The 18,665-nt window shown below is 45.9% G+C and overlaps 2 protein-coding genes across 3 annotated transcripts; one reads left to right on the plus strand and one right to left on the minus strand.

Annotated features, from left to right (window-relative positions):
* The first annotated feature begins 9,120 nt into the window (after positions 1–9,120).
* Positions 9,121–15,352, plus strand: LOC123068941 (polynucleotide 5'-hydroxyl-kinase NOL9). Of its 2 annotated transcripts, none has more exons than XM_044491648.1 (9): positions 9,121–9,626; positions 9,717–9,814; positions 9,924–9,957; positions 10,809–10,960; positions 11,079–11,259; positions 12,146–12,326; positions 13,019–13,127; positions 13,211–13,355; positions 14,927–15,352. In XM_044491648.1, exons 1-8 carry the CDS (start codon positions 9,334–9,336, stop codon positions 13,306–13,308), a joined length of 1,146 nt encoding a protein of 381 aa, XP_044347583.1. In that variant the 5' UTR covers positions 9,121–9,333; the 3' UTR covers positions 13,309–13,355; positions 14,927–15,352. The 2 variants fall into 2 exon arrangements, with proteins under 2 accessions (XP_044347583.1, XP_044347582.1); XM_044491647.1 differs by having other exon boundaries at positions 13,228–13,355.
* Positions 15,353–15,783: 431 nt separating this feature from the next.
* LOC123065002 (17.5 kDa class II heat shock protein) lies at positions 15,784–16,609 on the minus strand. Its single transcript, XM_044488377.1, has one exon. It carries the CDS (start codon positions 16,480–16,482, stop codon positions 15,994–15,996), a length of 489 nt encoding a protein of 162 aa, XP_044344312.1. The 5' UTR covers positions 16,483–16,609; the 3' UTR covers positions 15,784–15,993.
* Between the last annotated feature and the right edge of the window lie 2,056 nt (positions 16,610–18,665).

Below are 18,665 nucleotides of genomic sequence, written 5' to 3' on the forward strand. Positions count from 1 at the left end.
TTGCCCGCGCACGCTCATTGGACCACGTGTACCTCCTCCCGTTGAGATAAATCTCCTTGAGCTCTAGCCAATTTAGTCTTGCCCGAAATCGTGAGATCATTCTGCGGTTGATCAAGTTGTTATTCTTATCCCCTAGATTGACCAACAAGTTGAAGTCCCCGACTAGCAGCCACGACCCTGCTTGCAGGTCTCGAACATCCTCCAGTTCACGCATGAACTCGATCTTGGCCGCCTTGAGATTGGGGCCATACACGCCCGTAATCCACCATGGTTCCGTCCCAAGGGAGGAGACAACTGTCGAGATGGTTAAAACACACACCGAACTAGCAGTAAAGAAAAGAGAAACATGTAAATATCCTTGTCATACTAGACCATGAAGACAACAATTATTTGCTAGAAATGAGGTCTAGGTGCCAGATCTTTTAGGCATATGGGTGATTGCCAAAATATGCTTCTAGAATAGAAGTTTAGGTTGGGCTCTCAGAATAAGCTCGCTAGGAGCAATTTATCTTGACATTCCCTTAAAAGAACTCGCACCTAGAATCGGGAGTTCCTATACGACGCGCGTTGCGTCTGATTTCCACGCGCCGCACAGGGGACAACCCCCGACTGGGTCGGCCCATTGCCAGGGGTAGCCGGCGCGATTACTGTAGCACGACAGTGCAGCGTAAAAACATAACCAAAAAAGCAGTAGCGCTCGCGCGTGGGATCGACCTGACAACCACGTGATGGTGAATGTCGTTGCATGCCACTAGACATGATGACCATTCATGACTTTCAAGCACAGCTAAACTCTAATACATATATGCAGCGACAGATCAAACAATTTAGAACGTTTTCGAACATTTTCTTGAAAATTGTGATTTAAAAAAATTCCGAACAGTTTCAGAAAAATGCGAACAAATTTTGAAATTCAAAAAAAAATTGAACATGAAAATAAATTTTCAAATTTGTGAATTATTTTTGAAATTCCAAATAAATTTCGAAAACCACGAACATTTTTTGAATTTGTGAACAAAATTTAAAAAATAGGAACATTTTTTAAAATTTGCAACAAAAGTATTGTAACCACGAACATTTTTTGAATTTGTGAATAATTTTTCAAAAACAGGAATTGTTTTGAATTTGTGAACAAAATTTGAAAAACAAAAACAATTTTTGAAATTTGGAACAAATTTTTTGAAACCGAGAACATTTTTTGAAACACGAACATTTTTTGAATTTATGAAGAAAATTTGAAAACCAGTGGCATTTTTTGAAATTTCCAAAAAAATTGAAAAAGAAAAAAAGTAATACACAAATGGAAAAAAGGGAAAAAGATAACAGAAAAAAGAAAAGAAAAAAAGTGAAAGAAGAGAAACAGAAAAAAGTAAAACAAAAAAGAAATTGAAAAAGAAAATGTTGGTTCAGGAACCTTCTAGAAAATTCCAAAAACCAGAAAAACCGTCTGGGAAACTCTAGACGGTTTCCAAAACCGGAAACGCTGCAAACACGTTAAATGGACCGGCCCATGACATCGCTCGATCGCCAGGTCTATGCGAAAGGGCGACACTTTGACGCAAGGAGCGTCCAACAGGAAATTCTCCTAGTATCCATTGAAGAAACATTGATTGGCGAAATCACTAATTAAGGAGTACTGCTTGTGGAGATCACTCCAACTTTCCCAGGTTGCGACAAGTGGCCACTTGTCGCAACCTGGATGTTTTCCCTTTTTTCGTAGATCTGTTTATTCAAAATGTTTGATCTCTTAAACCGTGTGTCCAAATCTCGAACCGTTTTCGCCGTTGGATTCCTCGCATCGAGATCTTCAAAACTAGATCCCATATTGATAGGTTTTGACGAACTTTTTTTTCACGAAAAAACGGATGAAAAAAAACGAGCCGGGAACACATGTTTTTTTTCCTTTGGCACGCCCGTGCCTCTGACGAAATCACAACCGTGCCTCTCGCGGAAGCAAAACCGTGATTCTCGCGAAAGAAAAAAAACAGAAAACACGTTTTTTTTTCCTTTCTGGAAGAGGCACGCTCGTGCCTCTCGCGAAAGCACGACCGTGCCTCTCACGGAAGCAAAACCGTGCCTCTCACGGAAGAAAAAAAAACCAAAAAACGTGTTTTTTTTCGTTTCCGAGGAGGCACGCCCGTGACTCTGGCGAAAGCACAACTATGCCTCTCGTGGAATCAAAATTGTGCCTCTCGCGAAAGGAAAAAAAACACGGTTTTTTTTCCGTTCTCAGGAGGCACGGTCGTGCCTCTCACGAAAACAAAACCGTGACTCTCGTGAAAAAAATGCGTATTTTTGCGCAAAAAAAATATTTTTTTCAAAATTATTTTTGGTCGAAAATCTAGGGAAGACCGGTGAAAAACCAAAACGTCAAAAAAAAGAAAAAAATGTTTAAAAAGCCGAAAACGCGTGCGGAAAAATAAAAAAAATCCGGAAGGAGCGCCCAGAGCACGACACGTGATGAATAGCTGAGAGCGCGCCAAGTGGCGCTGATCGTTGCGAGGCTCCCAAAGGAGCGCTCGTTAATTAGTTGCTCTCATTGGTTGGCCATCACCCCGCATAACGCACATAAGACATGCATAGGGCACGGAATAGACGACCACTCGCATAGGTGATGTGGTTAATGGTCCGATCCATTAACAAACACAACCGAATTTTCATTTGTTTTTTTCTCATGTATTTTATTTTTCATTTTATCTGTTTGTTCTGTATGTGTTTCACCTAGTTTACCATGTCGTGTGTCGTTAGCTGGCCAGGATCATGTGCGGTTTTATTTTTTTTCCTTTACAGTCTGCATTATTATTCCCCACAACATAGAAAATATTAGGATTGTTCAGTTTTCTGTTTAATTTACAGAATAAATATTTCTTGAATAGTGATGACCATTTTAATGGGCACGATGAACCTTTTTTATCTAAGTGATGCAATATTTTCAAGTATGTGGTGCTTTTAAAGTACTCCCTCTGTTCGGAATTACTTGTCTCGGAAATGGATGTATCTAGAACTAAAATACGTCTAGATACATCCATTTTTGCGACAAGTAATTCCGAACGGAGGGAGTACGTGATAATTTTTCACAAATATGTGTTTTCTAAATAGCAAGGATCATTTTAGGTACACAATGAATAATTTTCAAAATAAATTATGAGCATTGTTTTCTAAATACTCGATGAACATTTTCCAATGAAGCATTGAATTTTTTAAACATACATGGTAAATATATTTAAACATGCGATGAGCAATATCTGAATACATGGCTAACATTTTTTCAAATAGGTGATGCATTTTTGAAAATATTTGATGTGTATTTTCATAAGTATGTGTACATTTTTATTGTTCCCTGCAATATAAATTTTCTATTTTTAAATCTGATTTTTTGGGGAAATATTTGAAAAGATTTGTTGGAAAAATATATTAAGTAGTTGGCTCAAAATTCAATCCAAACGTAGCTGGGCGGGCCATAGAGTGCATGAGGTGCGTGTTACCTCGATTGTTTTAATTTAAATTTAAGAAGTTTACCACTTTAATTATGAATTAATAATTCCATCAATACAAATAATATCTGGAGCGGTACCAAGCCAAATATGCGGGGCCCTAGCTAGTGTAGAAGTCGCCCATGCCAAATTGTGAGCTTCAAAATTCGCTTGCCGCCCTTCATGCTCAATTTGAGCACTAGGAAAAACTTGTTGTCTTGTTTGAATCTCCCTGATTATCATAGATGAAGGACACAAGTAACTCTCCCTGAGGTGGCTGACAGTAGCGACACAATCAGCGGAAATTCAATTCGGCTCCCGGGAGCACGTGCTCCCGCACCCAAAAACAATTTTTGAAATGTCAAAAAAATATCAAGACAAATTGTTTATGTGTTTTTAGTCACATCCAAATGCTACCTGCAAATTTTGAGGCAAAATGATTAAGCATTTTGGCATGTGCAAAAAACAAAAACAAATTGAACACCAAATGTTACCCTCAAATGTCACCCCGAATTTGTTTTATCACCGAGAAAACACTGCTGCTCCATTTTGCATGAAAATTGTCAAGCATGCCTGCTACACGAACACAAACATCTACAGAAAAATTCAGATTTTTTTAAAAACATTTACTATTTTTTCGGGTTATTGTTCACACGACAACATGTGCCCCCGGGAGCTAAAATGTCCCCTCCCCCAAGCAGTAGCTATAAGCATATCCTGAAGGTTAAGATTAGCTGCAAAAGAGAGCTTGTCAACAAGCATATGCCTCAAGGATCTCCGGGTCAATCAAGCCTTCATAAGCTGTTGCCGTGGCCCCCAGAAATTTACCATTGCCATCTATGTAGATTGTTGCACTCGCTCCCCTAGCACAATGCCTTGCCACAACAACATCTACACACTGCATTCGTTCCGAATTACTTGTCGCTCAACTGGATGTATCTAGCACTATTTTAGTACTAGATACGGAGTATAATATTTTGAATACCATTTGGAGTTTTCAGCGACTTCTTCTCGGTCCTGGCCTTGTTTCTTTGAGCGTGGAAGAGGAGGCCTCGAAATCATGTTTTTTTACCTGTGTTCTCCGAAATTAGTTGATTTTGAGCCGCTGCCGCCGGTTAAGATCGGCGGGCCTTGTGGCACGGTTGCAGTTGCTACATGCTAGTATTGGGCCGGTAGTGGGCTGCTGGCACTTGGTTTCTATAGCCACGCGCCCCGTCTCTCCGCTTCCCCGTACCATGCGCTTGGTTCTCTCCACCACCGGCACCTACTCGTTGTCCGCCTACTCCCGTGGCGCTTCTTATTTGATGCTTCAGGCGCCAGTTGTAGGTCTTTTTGCAAACAGGCGCCTGAAGCGCACCGCCACAGCTGCGAGTTGGGCCTACCCATGTATCTTCCGTTTTTCTGTTTAAACGTTCAAAACAGGTGCCGCCACACTCCGAACTCGCGATCAGTTCCTTCGGCGGCAAATATAGTAACCACTATGCCATCGAACAACTAGAGCTTTGTAACTTGTTTTTTTTATTTGTCTCTTTAGTCGTGGGAATCCTCCGGTTTTGGGAAGCTTCCAAAAATCTTCGTAAACCAGTTTGTTCCCCGGTTCGTTGGTCATTACTGGGGTGGTTTTATTAGGGTTTTATTTTTATTTTTTCTGTATTCCATTTTTGTTTTTTTATAGCGTGTTTTTTAATTCATGTTTTTTCTTCAAAATCCATGATTCATTTTCCTTTTTTGTTTTTTAAATATATGAATCTTTTTCAAATTAATGAACTTTTATTCAAATTTTATGATTTTTTTCAAAATCAATGAACCTTTTAAAATTTGATAAACTTTTTATCCAAATTGATGAACTTTTTTCAAAACAAATGATTTTTTCAAATCCCGTGATTTTTTTTCAATCTGATGAACTTTTTAAAAAAAATTGTGAACATTTTTTGAAAATCTCATGCACATTTTCAAATTCACGATTTTTTTCCTTTTTTCTAAGTCAACGGTTGACCATTCAATGGGCAACCAGTCAGCAACAGGCGAACGATTCCACGCCTAAACCACGTGGCCGGCTAGCGAACGCACCCCGTTTTGGGCTAGGCCAAGAGCACGGCTGCGTGGGCGCCAGATCCCCTAGTTGGTGCCAAAGGCGCTGACTAAGAGCTCCCTACCCCCTTCCTCGGCAGTGGCGTTGGGGTTTTCCTAGGAATTCTTTGGAAGCAATTAATGAAGGAGCGCTCTTTCAGGAGCCTCCCAAGGGTCATTTGGGGTTGGTTAAGAGCGCATCGGCGCGCTCTCAGCTGTCATCACGTGTCGCACTCTGAGCGCTTCCTTCAGATTTTTTTTACCATGTGTTTTTGGCTTTTTAGATGTTTTTTCAGGTTGTATCGGCTTTTCGGTTTTCTATTTGTTTTTCTTAGCTTTTGGACAAAAAATATTTCGGGACAAAAAAATTTGCGCAAAAAAACATGTTTAGTTTTTGCTTCTGGGAGAGGCATGAATTTGCTTCCGCGAGAGGCATGTGCCTCCTGAAAACGGAAAACACGTGTTTTATTTTTTTTCTCCTACCGTGCCTCTCCGAAACGGGAAAAAAGACGTAGTTTTTTTTCCTTCAGCGAGAGGCACGAATTTGCTTCCACGAGAGGCACGGTCGTGCCTCTAAAAAACCATTTTTTTTTGCTTCCGGAAGATGCACGTATTTACTTCTCGTGGAGACATGTATTTGCTTCTGCGAGAGGCATAGTCGTGCATCTTTCGGAAAGGAAAAAAACATGCTCCCGGTTCGGTTTTTTCGTCTGTTTTTTTCTTGAAAAAAGTTAGTCAAAACCTGTCAACATGGGATCTAGTTTTGAGGAGCTCGACGCGAGGAATCCAATGATGAAAACGGTTCAATTTGGATGCACAATTTAAAAGATAAAACATTTTGAATAAATAATTTATGAAAAAGGGAAAAATCTAGGTTACAACAAGTGTTTGGAATTCTTTGGAATACCAAATATTTTGGCTCTAATTTTATTTTACTACAAGTATAAGTACTTCTTCTGTTCTTAAATATAAGTCTTTGAAGAGATTTCACTATGAGCCATATACAAAGCAAAATGAGTGAATCTACACTCTAAAATGTATCTATATACATCCGTATATGGTTTATAATGAAATCTCTGCAAAGACTTATATTTAGGAACGGAGGGAGTATATTAGAGCATCTCTAGCAGACCCCGCAAAATGCGAACCCCGCATATGTGTTTTACAATTCACAGAAAAGGGCGTATGCAGGCCAGTGCGGCCGAGGATAGACCCAGACCCCGCAAAAAGGCATATTCACCGAATATGCATTTTTACGGGTCGGCTACGTGGGGTCTGCTCGGGCAGCGCCGCGCCGACCCGCAAACCGAAAACCCCAATAAGCTAAAATGAGTTCAAATTCAAACGCTAAAACATAGTTTGCGCGCGAAAAAACGTAGTTTTGATAGGACAAACGCAAAAGGACTTGCAAAAGCGACGACCACGTCCGGCATCATCTTGGTCGATCTTCACTCCGCGCCATCGAGTCCATGGAGATCATCAGAGCCACCGAATCCACCTCTGGCGCTTGTGCCAACGCCGGCAGCAAAATCATCGGCCGGTGCACTGAACGCATCGGCGACATTGGCTCCAAACACCGCACCGAATCCACCTCCCGCAATGTAACACGCACTGACCGACGCAACCATTCTCCTCTTCAAGATTTCTCTTTTTGCTATATCATGCCATTCTTTGGTGAGGTCGTCCATGTCATTGCGGTTCATTGACATGATCTTGTTTTATTTGGCGAGCAACATGGACGTGGCTTTGTTCTCAGCGACACGTACTCTTCTCTTCTCAATGACCACTTTGCGCAGCCCCTCTTCCTTGAACAACTCTCATTTCGCATGCTTCTCCCGTTCCTTCTTCTCAGTCAATTCTTTCTTGATCTCCAATGACTTCAAAAGCATCATCTCATTTGATTGCACCATGGCATCAATCTTCTCCCTCAAGCTCGACGCTTCGTGCTCTCTCTTGATCTTCTTCGTAGTCTTTTTGTCGCCATCGGGCTTGTTCAAGTTTCTTGGGCCATCATCATCCATGTTTGTAAGTGAACCTCTCTTTGGTGGGGACTCTTTCTCTATCAACGCCCACTTGTCGCAATTCTTGAGCAACTCCCAACAATGATCTAGTTTAAAGAATTTGCCTTTCGAAGCCTCCATGTCTTTGTATCTATGTTAAGCATTTTTGTCCTACACAATTTGAACAATGCAAAATGTTTCATATGATGCAATCATTTTGAATGATGCAATGTGATTTGCACAACTTGAACAAAGGTAAAATGAACTCACATAGTCAGACTCCACGGTTCCACTTGGAGGTGCATTACGTACTTGCTCCAAGCAAGTTGCCCAAGGCTGCAAATGGGCTTGATCACGTCCCAACGCCCTTGGAGCGACCGAAAGGTGCGTGGAGTCCTATTGGGATACTTTGCCATCATGCGGAAGTATTGATCTTCGATCCTTTCCCAATACCTCTTGGCGGTTTGAGAAGTACTTGTGCATGCATCAAGAGATACCGCACTCCATGCCTTGATCAAGATTTGTTCTTCCAAGATCATGTAGTTCTTCGATCTCTGCCTTTTTCCACTCTCTGCCTGTGATTGCTCATACGCCAACTCATCGATCTCCTCCAATTCTTCTTCACCTCCATGATCATCCACACCGCCCTCCGTTTCATCGTACTCAAATGCGGTGAATGAGGCCTCATCAATGTCAACAACGTTGGTGTCCAACAAGTTCACGAACTCGGCAGTTGCATTGTTCGAACCACCGCTATAGCGAACGGAAACAAGTCACGAGCTAATCGCGAAAGCAGAGAATATTTCCATGACCGAAGGGTGAACGGATGACCGAGCCATACCTTGCGCCCATTCGTCGAACACATCGCCTGCGGCAGGAGCAGCACCGTTGAGAGGGATCACCGAGGAACCTATATCCGGGCCGAAGGAAGTGGATGAAGCAGCCGACCGCCTTGTAACCGGAATCTTCCTCCGCTTTGCGCCCGAGACCTTGGCGACCTTCGCCGCCGCCGGCCGGGATCGCGTAGCCGCGTTGGCGTCCAGAGCGCGGGCCCTACCGGCGTGGGCAGCTGGGTTCCCACCATGCACGAGCACGCTGTCCTGACGCTTGCGGGCAGCTGCGGTGGCGCCTTGGGCGACGGCGGGGCCAACATGGCCGGCGACGAGATCCGCCCGAGGGGATTGAGCGTGCGCGACCTCGACGAAGACAAGGAAGGGCAAGGTGTCATCCATGGCGGCGACAGATCGCCGGGGAAGATGAACGGGAGCGGAAGGTGGCGGGAGCAATGGTGGTCGGGGGTGGGAGGAGTGGGAACGGCCGCACGGAAATCTCGCTGCGGATAGGGGCCGAGCTCGGGTCATGCTCCCGCCCCGTAAAACTAGAGGTCGGGGGAGATCTTTTGCCGCGCCCCGCAAAAAAATTTCCGGGACGGACGCGGATGTGGAGTCTGTTCGGGCGGGATTATCCGCCGACCCGCATTTTGGCGCTTATTTTGCAAGTCAATGCCTTTTGCGGGGTCTGCTAGAGTTGCTCTTATATGGTGAGCATTTGGCCCACGAACTCAAGTCCAGCCCAAACTGGCACCCACGGCGCCACGCACGAAACCAGACACGCGGGCTGTGGGAGCAGCCGAGCACCTCGTCTCCTATTCTCCCTCCCCCGATTCCCAGCGGCGGCGGCGAGCGATTCCAGGTCCGGCGGCCGGCCCTCCCCGGCTCAGCCTCTAACCACCGCCGAAGAACCTCTCCTCCTCGACCCTCTGTCCCCTCGGGCATCCCAGCGGCGCGGCAATGAAGCACCGCCGGCGGTCGAAGCAGCAGAAGCTCAACTCCGTACCTCCCCCTGCGTCCCCGGCCGCCCGCGCTCCACGCTCCATGCCAAGCCCGAGCGCCAGCCCCAAAAGCCCTGCCCCCACCACTCCTCCGCCGGAGCAGGCGCCGGAAGTGGTAGTCCCCGAGGACTGGGCCCTGGCCACCAAGGTCATCTCCTCCGACCTCTCATCTCCGGTAGTCCTCGTGTGCGGTCCCTCCAACAGCGGCAAGTCGACCTTCACCCGCCTCCTCCTCAACAAGCTGCTCCCCAGGTGAACATTGGAATCCAATTCATGACGACTAACTTAGCACTACTCCCATGCTGTGTTATCTAACTGCTCGTGTGTTGTGCTATTTTGCAGCTACGGGAGGATTGGGTATCTGGACACAGACGTGGGGCAGCCGGAGTTCTCACCGCCGGGGTGTCTCTCTCTACACATCGTCGATGAAGCTATTGCAGGTGCATACACCTTGCGCAGCCATAGGGTGTTACTGGAGAGGATTTTATGTTGGGTGTTAATGGTATGCTAGTTCCTCAGGTCACTGACATGTGTTATTTTTCTATGCAGATATGCGGAACCCGGTTCTGCGGGAGGCCGAAAGGTGTGATATTTTCTCGCTCTTTCTTCTAGCTTCTGAAGTGATTAATGGCGATTATTACTTGGGTTTAGGAATCTGTTCTTACTGCTTAGTAAGTTCTTGTTTTGATGTTTAAAATAGTGCCCTCAGGTGTGCGATCTAAGGGAGTAGTTCCTGGCCTCCCGGTCCTGACCTTTTTAAAGGCGCACTGCAATGTTTGAATTCACATGAGAATTGGTGTTTAAGAGCAAGGTTTTGTGCTTTAGGTGCTTCAGAATGGAAGAGCAACTTAACGAACAAAACCTCAAGGACATACTCCCTGGGATTGCAACTTTAGGTTGTTTCAATATTTCTACCAGCCAAACATTCTTAATTTTGACCATCACTGTGAAATGTTTTGCAACCATTGATAACATGAACTTGATATTATATATCAGTTACCAAATATACTTTTGTAATGTCTTCTTTATATTGTTTGAAGTAGCATATTTTCTTAGAAATTGATGGCCACAGTTTCACCTTGGAAAATGTGTCAATGCTCAGAACGACCTAAATTTGTAGTCAGATAGAGTACATCATAAACTATGTTTAGCTGTTGGTGTTAAGTTATCTGTCAACAATCAATATCCTTTTCTCTTCAATCCTTTGCTCACCAATTCTCTTAAAGCATGTTCTGTGTTATTATTGTTATTTGTGCATACAACAAATTCCTGTCAATCATGATAGTAGGTTTTAGAAGTCTTTGGAATTGTCAATGTGGTATTTGTATCACTAGGTAGCCTTTTAGATTCCGATGAAGAAACATTTTCCATTTAGTACTTTTTGAACTTAGTTTCCTTTCTAATGCCTGCATTTCTTTATGTAAAACCCATCAGGTGCTGCTTCTACGGCGATATATCTTCAAAAGGGGATCCAGAATCATATCTGAACTCTTTATTTCTCTTGTATAACTACTTCGTTGAAAAATATCGTTGTCCTGGGAGTGAAGTGCTTCCTTTGATTGTCAACACTCCTGGATGGGTGAAAGGTATATGTTAACAATACTCTTAAGTTGCCCAGCTCTGTTTATCACATTAGGGCGTATATGTGTTTTCATTGTTCAGTGTTCACTGTTCTGAAGACCCTTTGTTTTCATCTTAATGCAGGTACTGGTTTTGATATGCTTGTAGAGATGCTAAGGTATATCTGTCCCACAATTGTTGTTCCGATACGCACCAGAATGCAGAGAAAGAATCTCCCTGATGGAATGTTTTGGTTAACCGGTGGGGAAACAGAACCTAAAGTGATTACAATTGATGCTGCAAGTCGTGATTCCTTGTCAAAATCGTAAGTTTTCATATATTTTTTCCAGTTTAATGCTCAAGTAAATGTCAAAAACTGTTACAAGTTGAGTAGCTAAAAGACAGTCAAACAGTCTTCGTGTTTTGATGAATATGGAGAAGGCCAGTGGCCTGGTGGTGGGGAGGCTGTTCAGCCTCCCTGCCCACCTCGGTTCAGTCTTAGTACCATGAAATATTCTTCGCATTCATTTGATGATGAATATGGGGACATGATGTCGGTATACTGGTTGAGGCTCTTTAACCTCCCTGCGTATCTTGGTTTGAGTCCTAGGAGCAGCTTTGATGCCCATCTCCTTGTTTAGTGAATGCTACAGCTCCTGGACAGTTTTTTGTAAAGGCAAAAACTTTGATGAATATTGTTGTTGACTAGCAAACAATAACTTCCGGTCTCTTGTATGAAGTACAAATAGATAAGATCAAATTTACAGACAGCAAATGAACAATGAGTACTGAATTTGCCCTACTTTCTCCCTACGATTCTACCAGTTTCGATTGCGGTGGGCGCCTCTGTCTGTTCCATCCCAGGAGATTAGGAATTACTCATTGTAATTATAACTGGAAGAATATTTATCTTTCTCCCTGTCAAATTTAGTCTAATACATTGAAAGATAAGATAGTATATTTCCAGTCGTTTATGCCTGCTCATCTATAATGTTGTTGGTCCAAATACTTGTGCAACTACTTAGCTTCGTGACTGTTGTCTTGCGCTTCTTTGATAAATAAGCTCCCGTTCCAGCTACAGATAAATTATTCATACTTATAGGCTCATATTCTACATAAAGTACTGTTTAAAGAAAAGGACAGACCCAGTGCATAAAGTACTGTCTTTTTATTTGAGAAAAATATAGTAATGATGTATTTAAATTGTCAAGATCGTTAAAGTGGAAAGATGGGGGTGGAATGCGTGAACGGCGGCTTGTGGAGTACTTTAAACAATGTTTTTCAAGTGACATATCACTGGCAACAAACAAAGAGCTTGCTTATGCCCTAGCGTCACTGCCACCCTATGAAGTATCATTTTCAGATGTTACAGTTATGCATCTTCATTGCGAGGTTAGTTGTCTTTCCTGTCAACTATGCTCCGGAACATAATCTGGCTCACTTTTTTTTAAACTTCTTTTAATTGAACCCTTTTTTGGCTTATTGCAAGAAATACAGGCATCAACACCTCAGTAATCGTTACTTTGGTAGCCAATTGTTGATACCTTCGTAAGCACTGGGCTGGGCAATCCTTGCATGACCATGGCCTCTGTCTTCAGGATTAGTTATGTCATGCCTCAAATGCGCTGTTTGACCTGAGTAGAACCTCTGAGTTAGCTGAAGGTCATTAGGTGTAAATCGAGTCTAGCAGTACTCCGCAGAGAAAGATAAGGTGCCGACCAAGCATGCAAGGGCAGTCAATGAAATTGTTAGGCAGATAATTCTATCTATATTAGAAATGCTTGTAGTCCCAACTGAAGTACCATCCTGAATAGATATAATTAGTTTTCTGTAACATGTTGAGCTAGCTATTGAATTACTTCATGATTCATTAGTTTGATTTTTAACCCGAGATCTTTAATTTAGGACATTAGAGTATGGTTTATTTATATGCCAAAAATCTACCCTGGGTTTTATTTTGCGTTGGTGATAAAGGATGGTGGAACGTGAAAAGTGGAAGAGCCTGTGATTTCACTTCTAGGTTTTTGAAAGCACTGAACTGCAACAGACAAAATCATATTCTGCATATTGTTCTTTCTGTTCAGGTACCCCGTACTGAGATATGGCATAGTCTGAATGCAACCATAGTTGGCTTGGCAAGTAGTTGTGACACATCTGCAACAGCCCATGCAGTTCCTTGGTGTGTTGGGCTTGGTACTCTCTCTCTCTCTCTCATGCACACATATTTGTAATAAGCACCTACCCGTATATTAAATTTGTGTAAACATTGATAATAGCATATAAACCTGCCCAGGTATTGTCAGAGGCGTTGATGCGCAAAGGGGCCTGTTATATGTTATCACTCCTGTTGCTGTTGAACATCTTCAAAGCGTAGATCTGCTGCTGCAGGGTCTCATTGAGATTCCGAGATCTGTTCTGCAGGTAACCTTCTTCGCCTGGTGATACTTTATCAAGATTAATGGGCACTTTTAAGGATCATTTTGGTGTGAGCAAAAAAATAATGGAGCGTTTTAACAAAATAAAAAAAACATTTGCTAATTCAGAAAGGAATAAGCATTAGAGTTTGTTATGTCCTCCCTACCATAATCAATTTTAAAGTTAACAATATCTTTTTAGAGCATCTCCAACAGCCGCCGAACGCGCGGCGCGCTAAAAATCAGTTTGCAGCGCGCCGAGAGCCTGCTTTGGTGCGGCGGGGAGTGCTGGCTCGAGCGGCCGCGGTAAATTTAGCACGCGCGTAGCTCCAGCAGGTGCGCTAAAATGCAGCGCGCGCGCTCTCGCACAATACATAGATATTTCTCACAATACATAGATAGATAGATTAAACGATACATAGATATTTCACAATACATAGATAAAATGATACATCGCATGGATAGATAAAAAACTACGGTGCAACTAGATAAAAACTACGGTGCAACTACTAGAACCTACTCCCCGTCCTCCTCCTCCTCCTCCTCATCATCCTCGGTGGTGTTGTCCGAGGTATCGAGCCAAATGTCATCCCAACGTTCATCGTCAGGCCCGAAGAACGACTTCCCACCGACATTGACGAGATCGCACTGCGATATGGCCAGTGCCTTGCGCCGACGCTTGTCCGCTTGCTCCACGCGGCGCCTTGCCGTCCTCTCCGCCCAAAAGGCATTCTTGGCGGTGACGTCCTCCGGATGGCGCCGGCGCCACTCCGCCATGGCTCGCTCGTCCTCCTCGGCGATGAGGAGGCGGCGCTGCCTACGACGGTGGTCCTCACGGTCCTGGTCTGTTATCAGACGAGGCGGAGGGGCGACGTCTTGTGCCTGCTCGCGCGTGTAGACGTCGTGGAAGTTCATCTGCGCGCGAGGCCTCCCTAGGCGCCACGCGCCCATGCCTCCGCGTCGTGCGCGCGGGCGGCCTCGTAGTAGGCGCCGGAGGGCCCCTCATAGATGTCGCGGTAGCCCGAAGATCCACGGCGGCGCGGCGGCATGGTGGCTCGGTGGGGGCGCGTCGGTGGCAGGGCGGGGAAGCGGCGACGAAGCGGCAGAGGAAGCGGCGAAGAAGCGGCAGAGCACGCGTGGCAGTGTGGAGGGCGATGGGTAGCTGCGTGGCGAGCGCCGTAATTTATAGGCGCGCCGGAAGCGGTGCGTCAAATCTAGCGCGCGGCCGCCCGCTTTCCCCCGCGCGCGCAATCGTTTACAGCGCGCGCTACTTTCCCGCCTCCGCTGGAGCGCGCGAAAACGTCCCCCGCGCTAATAAGCCAGTTTACCCCGCGCGCGTGCTCTTAGTCGCAAGTAGTGTATACTTTGTCAAGCTTAATAGGCACTTCACATACATATTGATGGTAGAAAAACAATTAAAAGAGAATGGTCGATGCCTCTAATGCCACGAGCACACGAGATAATCAAGCTGTATCGCATGTGTAACATATGGACCATCACTTAGGTTTTAGATGTAACTAGTAAGCGAATTGAAATTTTGTTGCATCCCGCTTAACCTTCTTTCTGCTGCCATTGCAGGTCAAGGGATGCGAGTCGCCCTACATGTCCATGAATGTGCGGGACAAGATAACGGGGAAGGATCTCTACGCGAGTAATCTCAACAGCCCACTGTCCACACAGGATGACGGCGATTCTGATTCGGATGCAGATACTATGTAAAACTTGCATCATGTTGGTCGCTTCATTTTCGCTGGAGATGTATGGCGTTAGTTCAGCCTGACATCTCGGAGACACAACAATTTTGATGGCGGACTATCTTTTTTTGTGTACCCAGTAGTGAATTTTTTGCTCAGCTTGAAGTTTGAACTGATTTTTCTGCCTTGTGGTATGGCTGTGTCCTGCGATACTTTGTAACAAAGCTCGGGGTACCACATTCCCTGGCCAAGCAAAAAGAAAACTGAAATAACATGTAGTTGTGCGTTGTTTTATTTCTGTCGAAATAAAGCCCTGCGCAAATCAGGCAACTTTATTTTTCTCTGAAAATATTTTGAACTGCAAAAAGGTTTTACATTTTGACTTGGAGGAAGTAAATTTAAAGATCAGTGCAAATACAACACATATCCAAATCAGCTTATATCAAATTTCTGTACCCAAGTTGTTGAAGTTGGGACATTTATTTTCGGACGGAGGACGGAGGGAGTATGTGTAACGGAGGGAGTATGTGTAATCGAATGTCGATGGTGAGTTTTCCTAGCATAATGGTCAGATTGCAGGAGGAAATCTTAATATTCTCAAAATCCAGACATCGAAGCACCAATGATTTGTGTAGCTGCTGAAAAATTTCACCTAAATTTGCCAATTCTGGCTGCAGTTTCTCATTTAGTTACAAATGCAGTTTAATTTTTTTTCCAAAACACGGGCCTCTAACTTAAAAACACGCTTCAAAATTTCAAGATTCGAATGTTTTATTCAGGCAAAGCATGAGAACATCTGCATTTCCATTAACGAAGCATCAAACAACCATCAGTACGCACGAACAGACAGTACACACCCTCTCTCTCAGATAACCGTACTAGCAGATGAAATCAGAGGACAGACACTACCCACTGACACTCTGATTCGATTCGACGCGCACACGATGCATCTCAGGCGACCTGGACCTGGATTGTCTTGGGCTTCTTGGGCTCGGGCGGCGGCAGCTTCTCGACGGTGACGGTGAGCACGCCGTCGCGGCACACGGCGGAGACCTTCTCCATGTCGGCGTTGTCGGGGAGCACGAACTTGCGCATCAGCTTGCCCATGCGGCGCTCCATCCGCAGGTACTTGGCGTCTTCCTTCTCCTCCCTCCTGCGCTCACCGCTGATGACCAGCACCCGCTCGTCCTCCACCTGCACCTGGATGTCGCCGGACCCCAGCCCCGGCATGTCCACCACGAACGCGTACGCGCCCGGCAGCTCCTTCACGTCGGCCGGGGTGGCCGCCATGGCGCGCGCGTCGCGGACGTAGGCGCGCGTCGGGCCCTGCTTCTCGCCGCCGGCGTTGCCGTGCCCGCCGGCCTCGCCGTCCGGGATGTCCAGCAGGTGCTGCAGCGCGGTCATCATCGGGGCATCCAAGCCGAACACCATGCCCGCCATTCTGGCTCGCTGATCTCGAGCTCGGTCGATCTCCTCGGGTTGGGCTTGCCTTGGATTGTTTGTTGAATTTTGTGGAATTTTTCGGTGGTGATGCGATGCGAGGAGGAGGGAGCTTATGTAGGTCGCCCGAGGCGGGGGTCTGGAAGGTAATGGAAACTTCTGAAAGGTGGTGGAACGAGTGCGAAGCAGTGGGGAGTCCTTCGGGCACCGATGGAGAAAGTTCTAGAGGTTCGACCTTCAGAATTGGTTGTGCGGTAGCATTGGGCCCCACATGTCATTCGGGGCAGCAGAGATATTTTTTTTAGGATAGGCATGGAGTTATTTTTTGAAAAAAATGCATACAGAGATTTTTTTAGGGTAATGATAGGCGCCGGTGCATCGGCCCAAATTTGGGCCGGTCGCACCCTGAGCGTCTGATGCACCACCATTTAACCGTCCAGATCGAGCATCTGCTTCGTTCTTATCCTCCCGTCGTCTATCTTTTCCCCCCAAATATGCGAGAAAAAAGCAACGGCGAGCGCTACCGGCCAGGCAGCCACCTTCCTCCCAGCCATGGGTGCGCGCGTCTCGCCGTTGACGGTGCACTTGCGGCCTTCTCCATCGCCGTTCAGATCACTCACTATGGCTACCTCGTCGTGCAGCTCCTGGTCGTGGACGCGTCGATGCTCCAGTAGCGCCGTTCCTAGCACCGAACGGAGAGAGTTGTAGCTCCCGGCCCCCATGGTTGCAGCACCGGGTTGCGCCGCCCCCGCCGCCTCTTGCCGTCAAAGCTCGGCGCACCGGTGCCCGTCTGCCGTCCCTCGCCGTCATCTGGTCATTGTTCCGGCACATAACCTTCGCAACAGTACAAAACGCCGGATGTAGCTTTTGATGGTGCTGGTTGTAGCCCACCGCGGCGGCGCCCGTCGTTGTCTCAGCACCACTTCGTCGGTTGAAGCAAAACAAAATACCAGTTCCATCTTCCGTCGATAACAGTTCCAGCATCTACATCACATGGTTGTGGCTCCGCTACTAGTCGGTTCCAGCAAAAATAAGAGGATTGCGAGTCTTCGTCTCCGTCCACTCTTGCTGCAAAAAAAACCAACGGTTCCAGCATCCCTGCTGCCCGGTTGTAGCAAATTGTCGACGATGGTGTCGCCGCTGCAGCTCTAGTGAGCACGGTTGTAGCACCTGTGATCATGGTTGTAGCAAAAAATCTCCGCGACGGCGTCGCCGTTTACAACTCCGGTGAGCGCGCTTGCAGCTTCTGGGCAATCTTGTGGCCGGTTGTAGCAAATTATGTGGCCGGTTGTAGCACACAAGGATGCAAGTTCAGCAAAAACTTGTCATGCCTTGGCGGTGTGCATCACCAGCGCTCGTTGTGCGGCCCTCGACGGCGGTTGTAGCAAGGCAGTGTGCAGCACCACCACTTGTCGTTGTTGCGGCTTGATGGACGGTCCCCGTAGCTACGTCGGCGGGACTCGAAGCCGGAGTTTGGCGGAGGACTTCGCTGGGATCCGCGAGGGTTGTAGGCGGCCATGGCCTCAGGGATGGGAGAGGGTCTCGCCGACAACGACGGAGCGACAAGATTGGGTGCCGAGCAAGCTGTGTAGGTGCACCGGTTCCAGCTTATCGGGGAAGATTCCTGTGTTGAGCTGACCATGGCTGGGAGTTTGGAGGTAGGGGATTGGGAGCAGATAGAGACTGGGGACAACGAGTGGCTGCCTTGTGTTGCGGGAAGGGGGGGGGGAGGGGGTAAGACGAAGGAGAAAGCAGTATGCGTGGGGCCAAAAGTGACGCGGTCGCGTGCACGAGGCCACAAAGTGTGTTACTGAGCGAGGCATCCGGCGAAACGTTCGGCCGGCACGCCGGATACAAGCGTTTACCTTTTTCTTAGGGGCAAAGGACTTCTATTCAGAACTACTAAGTAGTAAATGTTTTTTTTTGAAAGATTGCTGAACTAGGAAATGTTGCTTAGTGCGCCACGCACGTATTGTGACTAGTAATCGTGAGGGTGTAGCTAGATGTCAGGGCGACTGAGATTTAAAATAGTATATAAGAAGAAAAAAAGCTAAAAAATGTCTGCATAAATCTCGATGTAAGATCGTACGAGTATAGCATCGACTAAACTTAGCAATAACAATGTGATGACTTGGACAATGTAGTGATATACAAATAATTGAACTATATAGTACTACCTCCAT

This window comes from Triticum aestivum, chromosome 3B (genome assembly GCF_018294505.1).
Source record: "Triticum aestivum cultivar Chinese Spring chromosome 3B, IWGSC CS RefSeq v2.1, whole genome shotgun sequence".
In the NCBI taxonomy this organism is placed as follows: Eukaryota; Viridiplantae; Streptophyta; class Magnoliopsida; order Poales; family Poaceae; genus Triticum; species Triticum aestivum.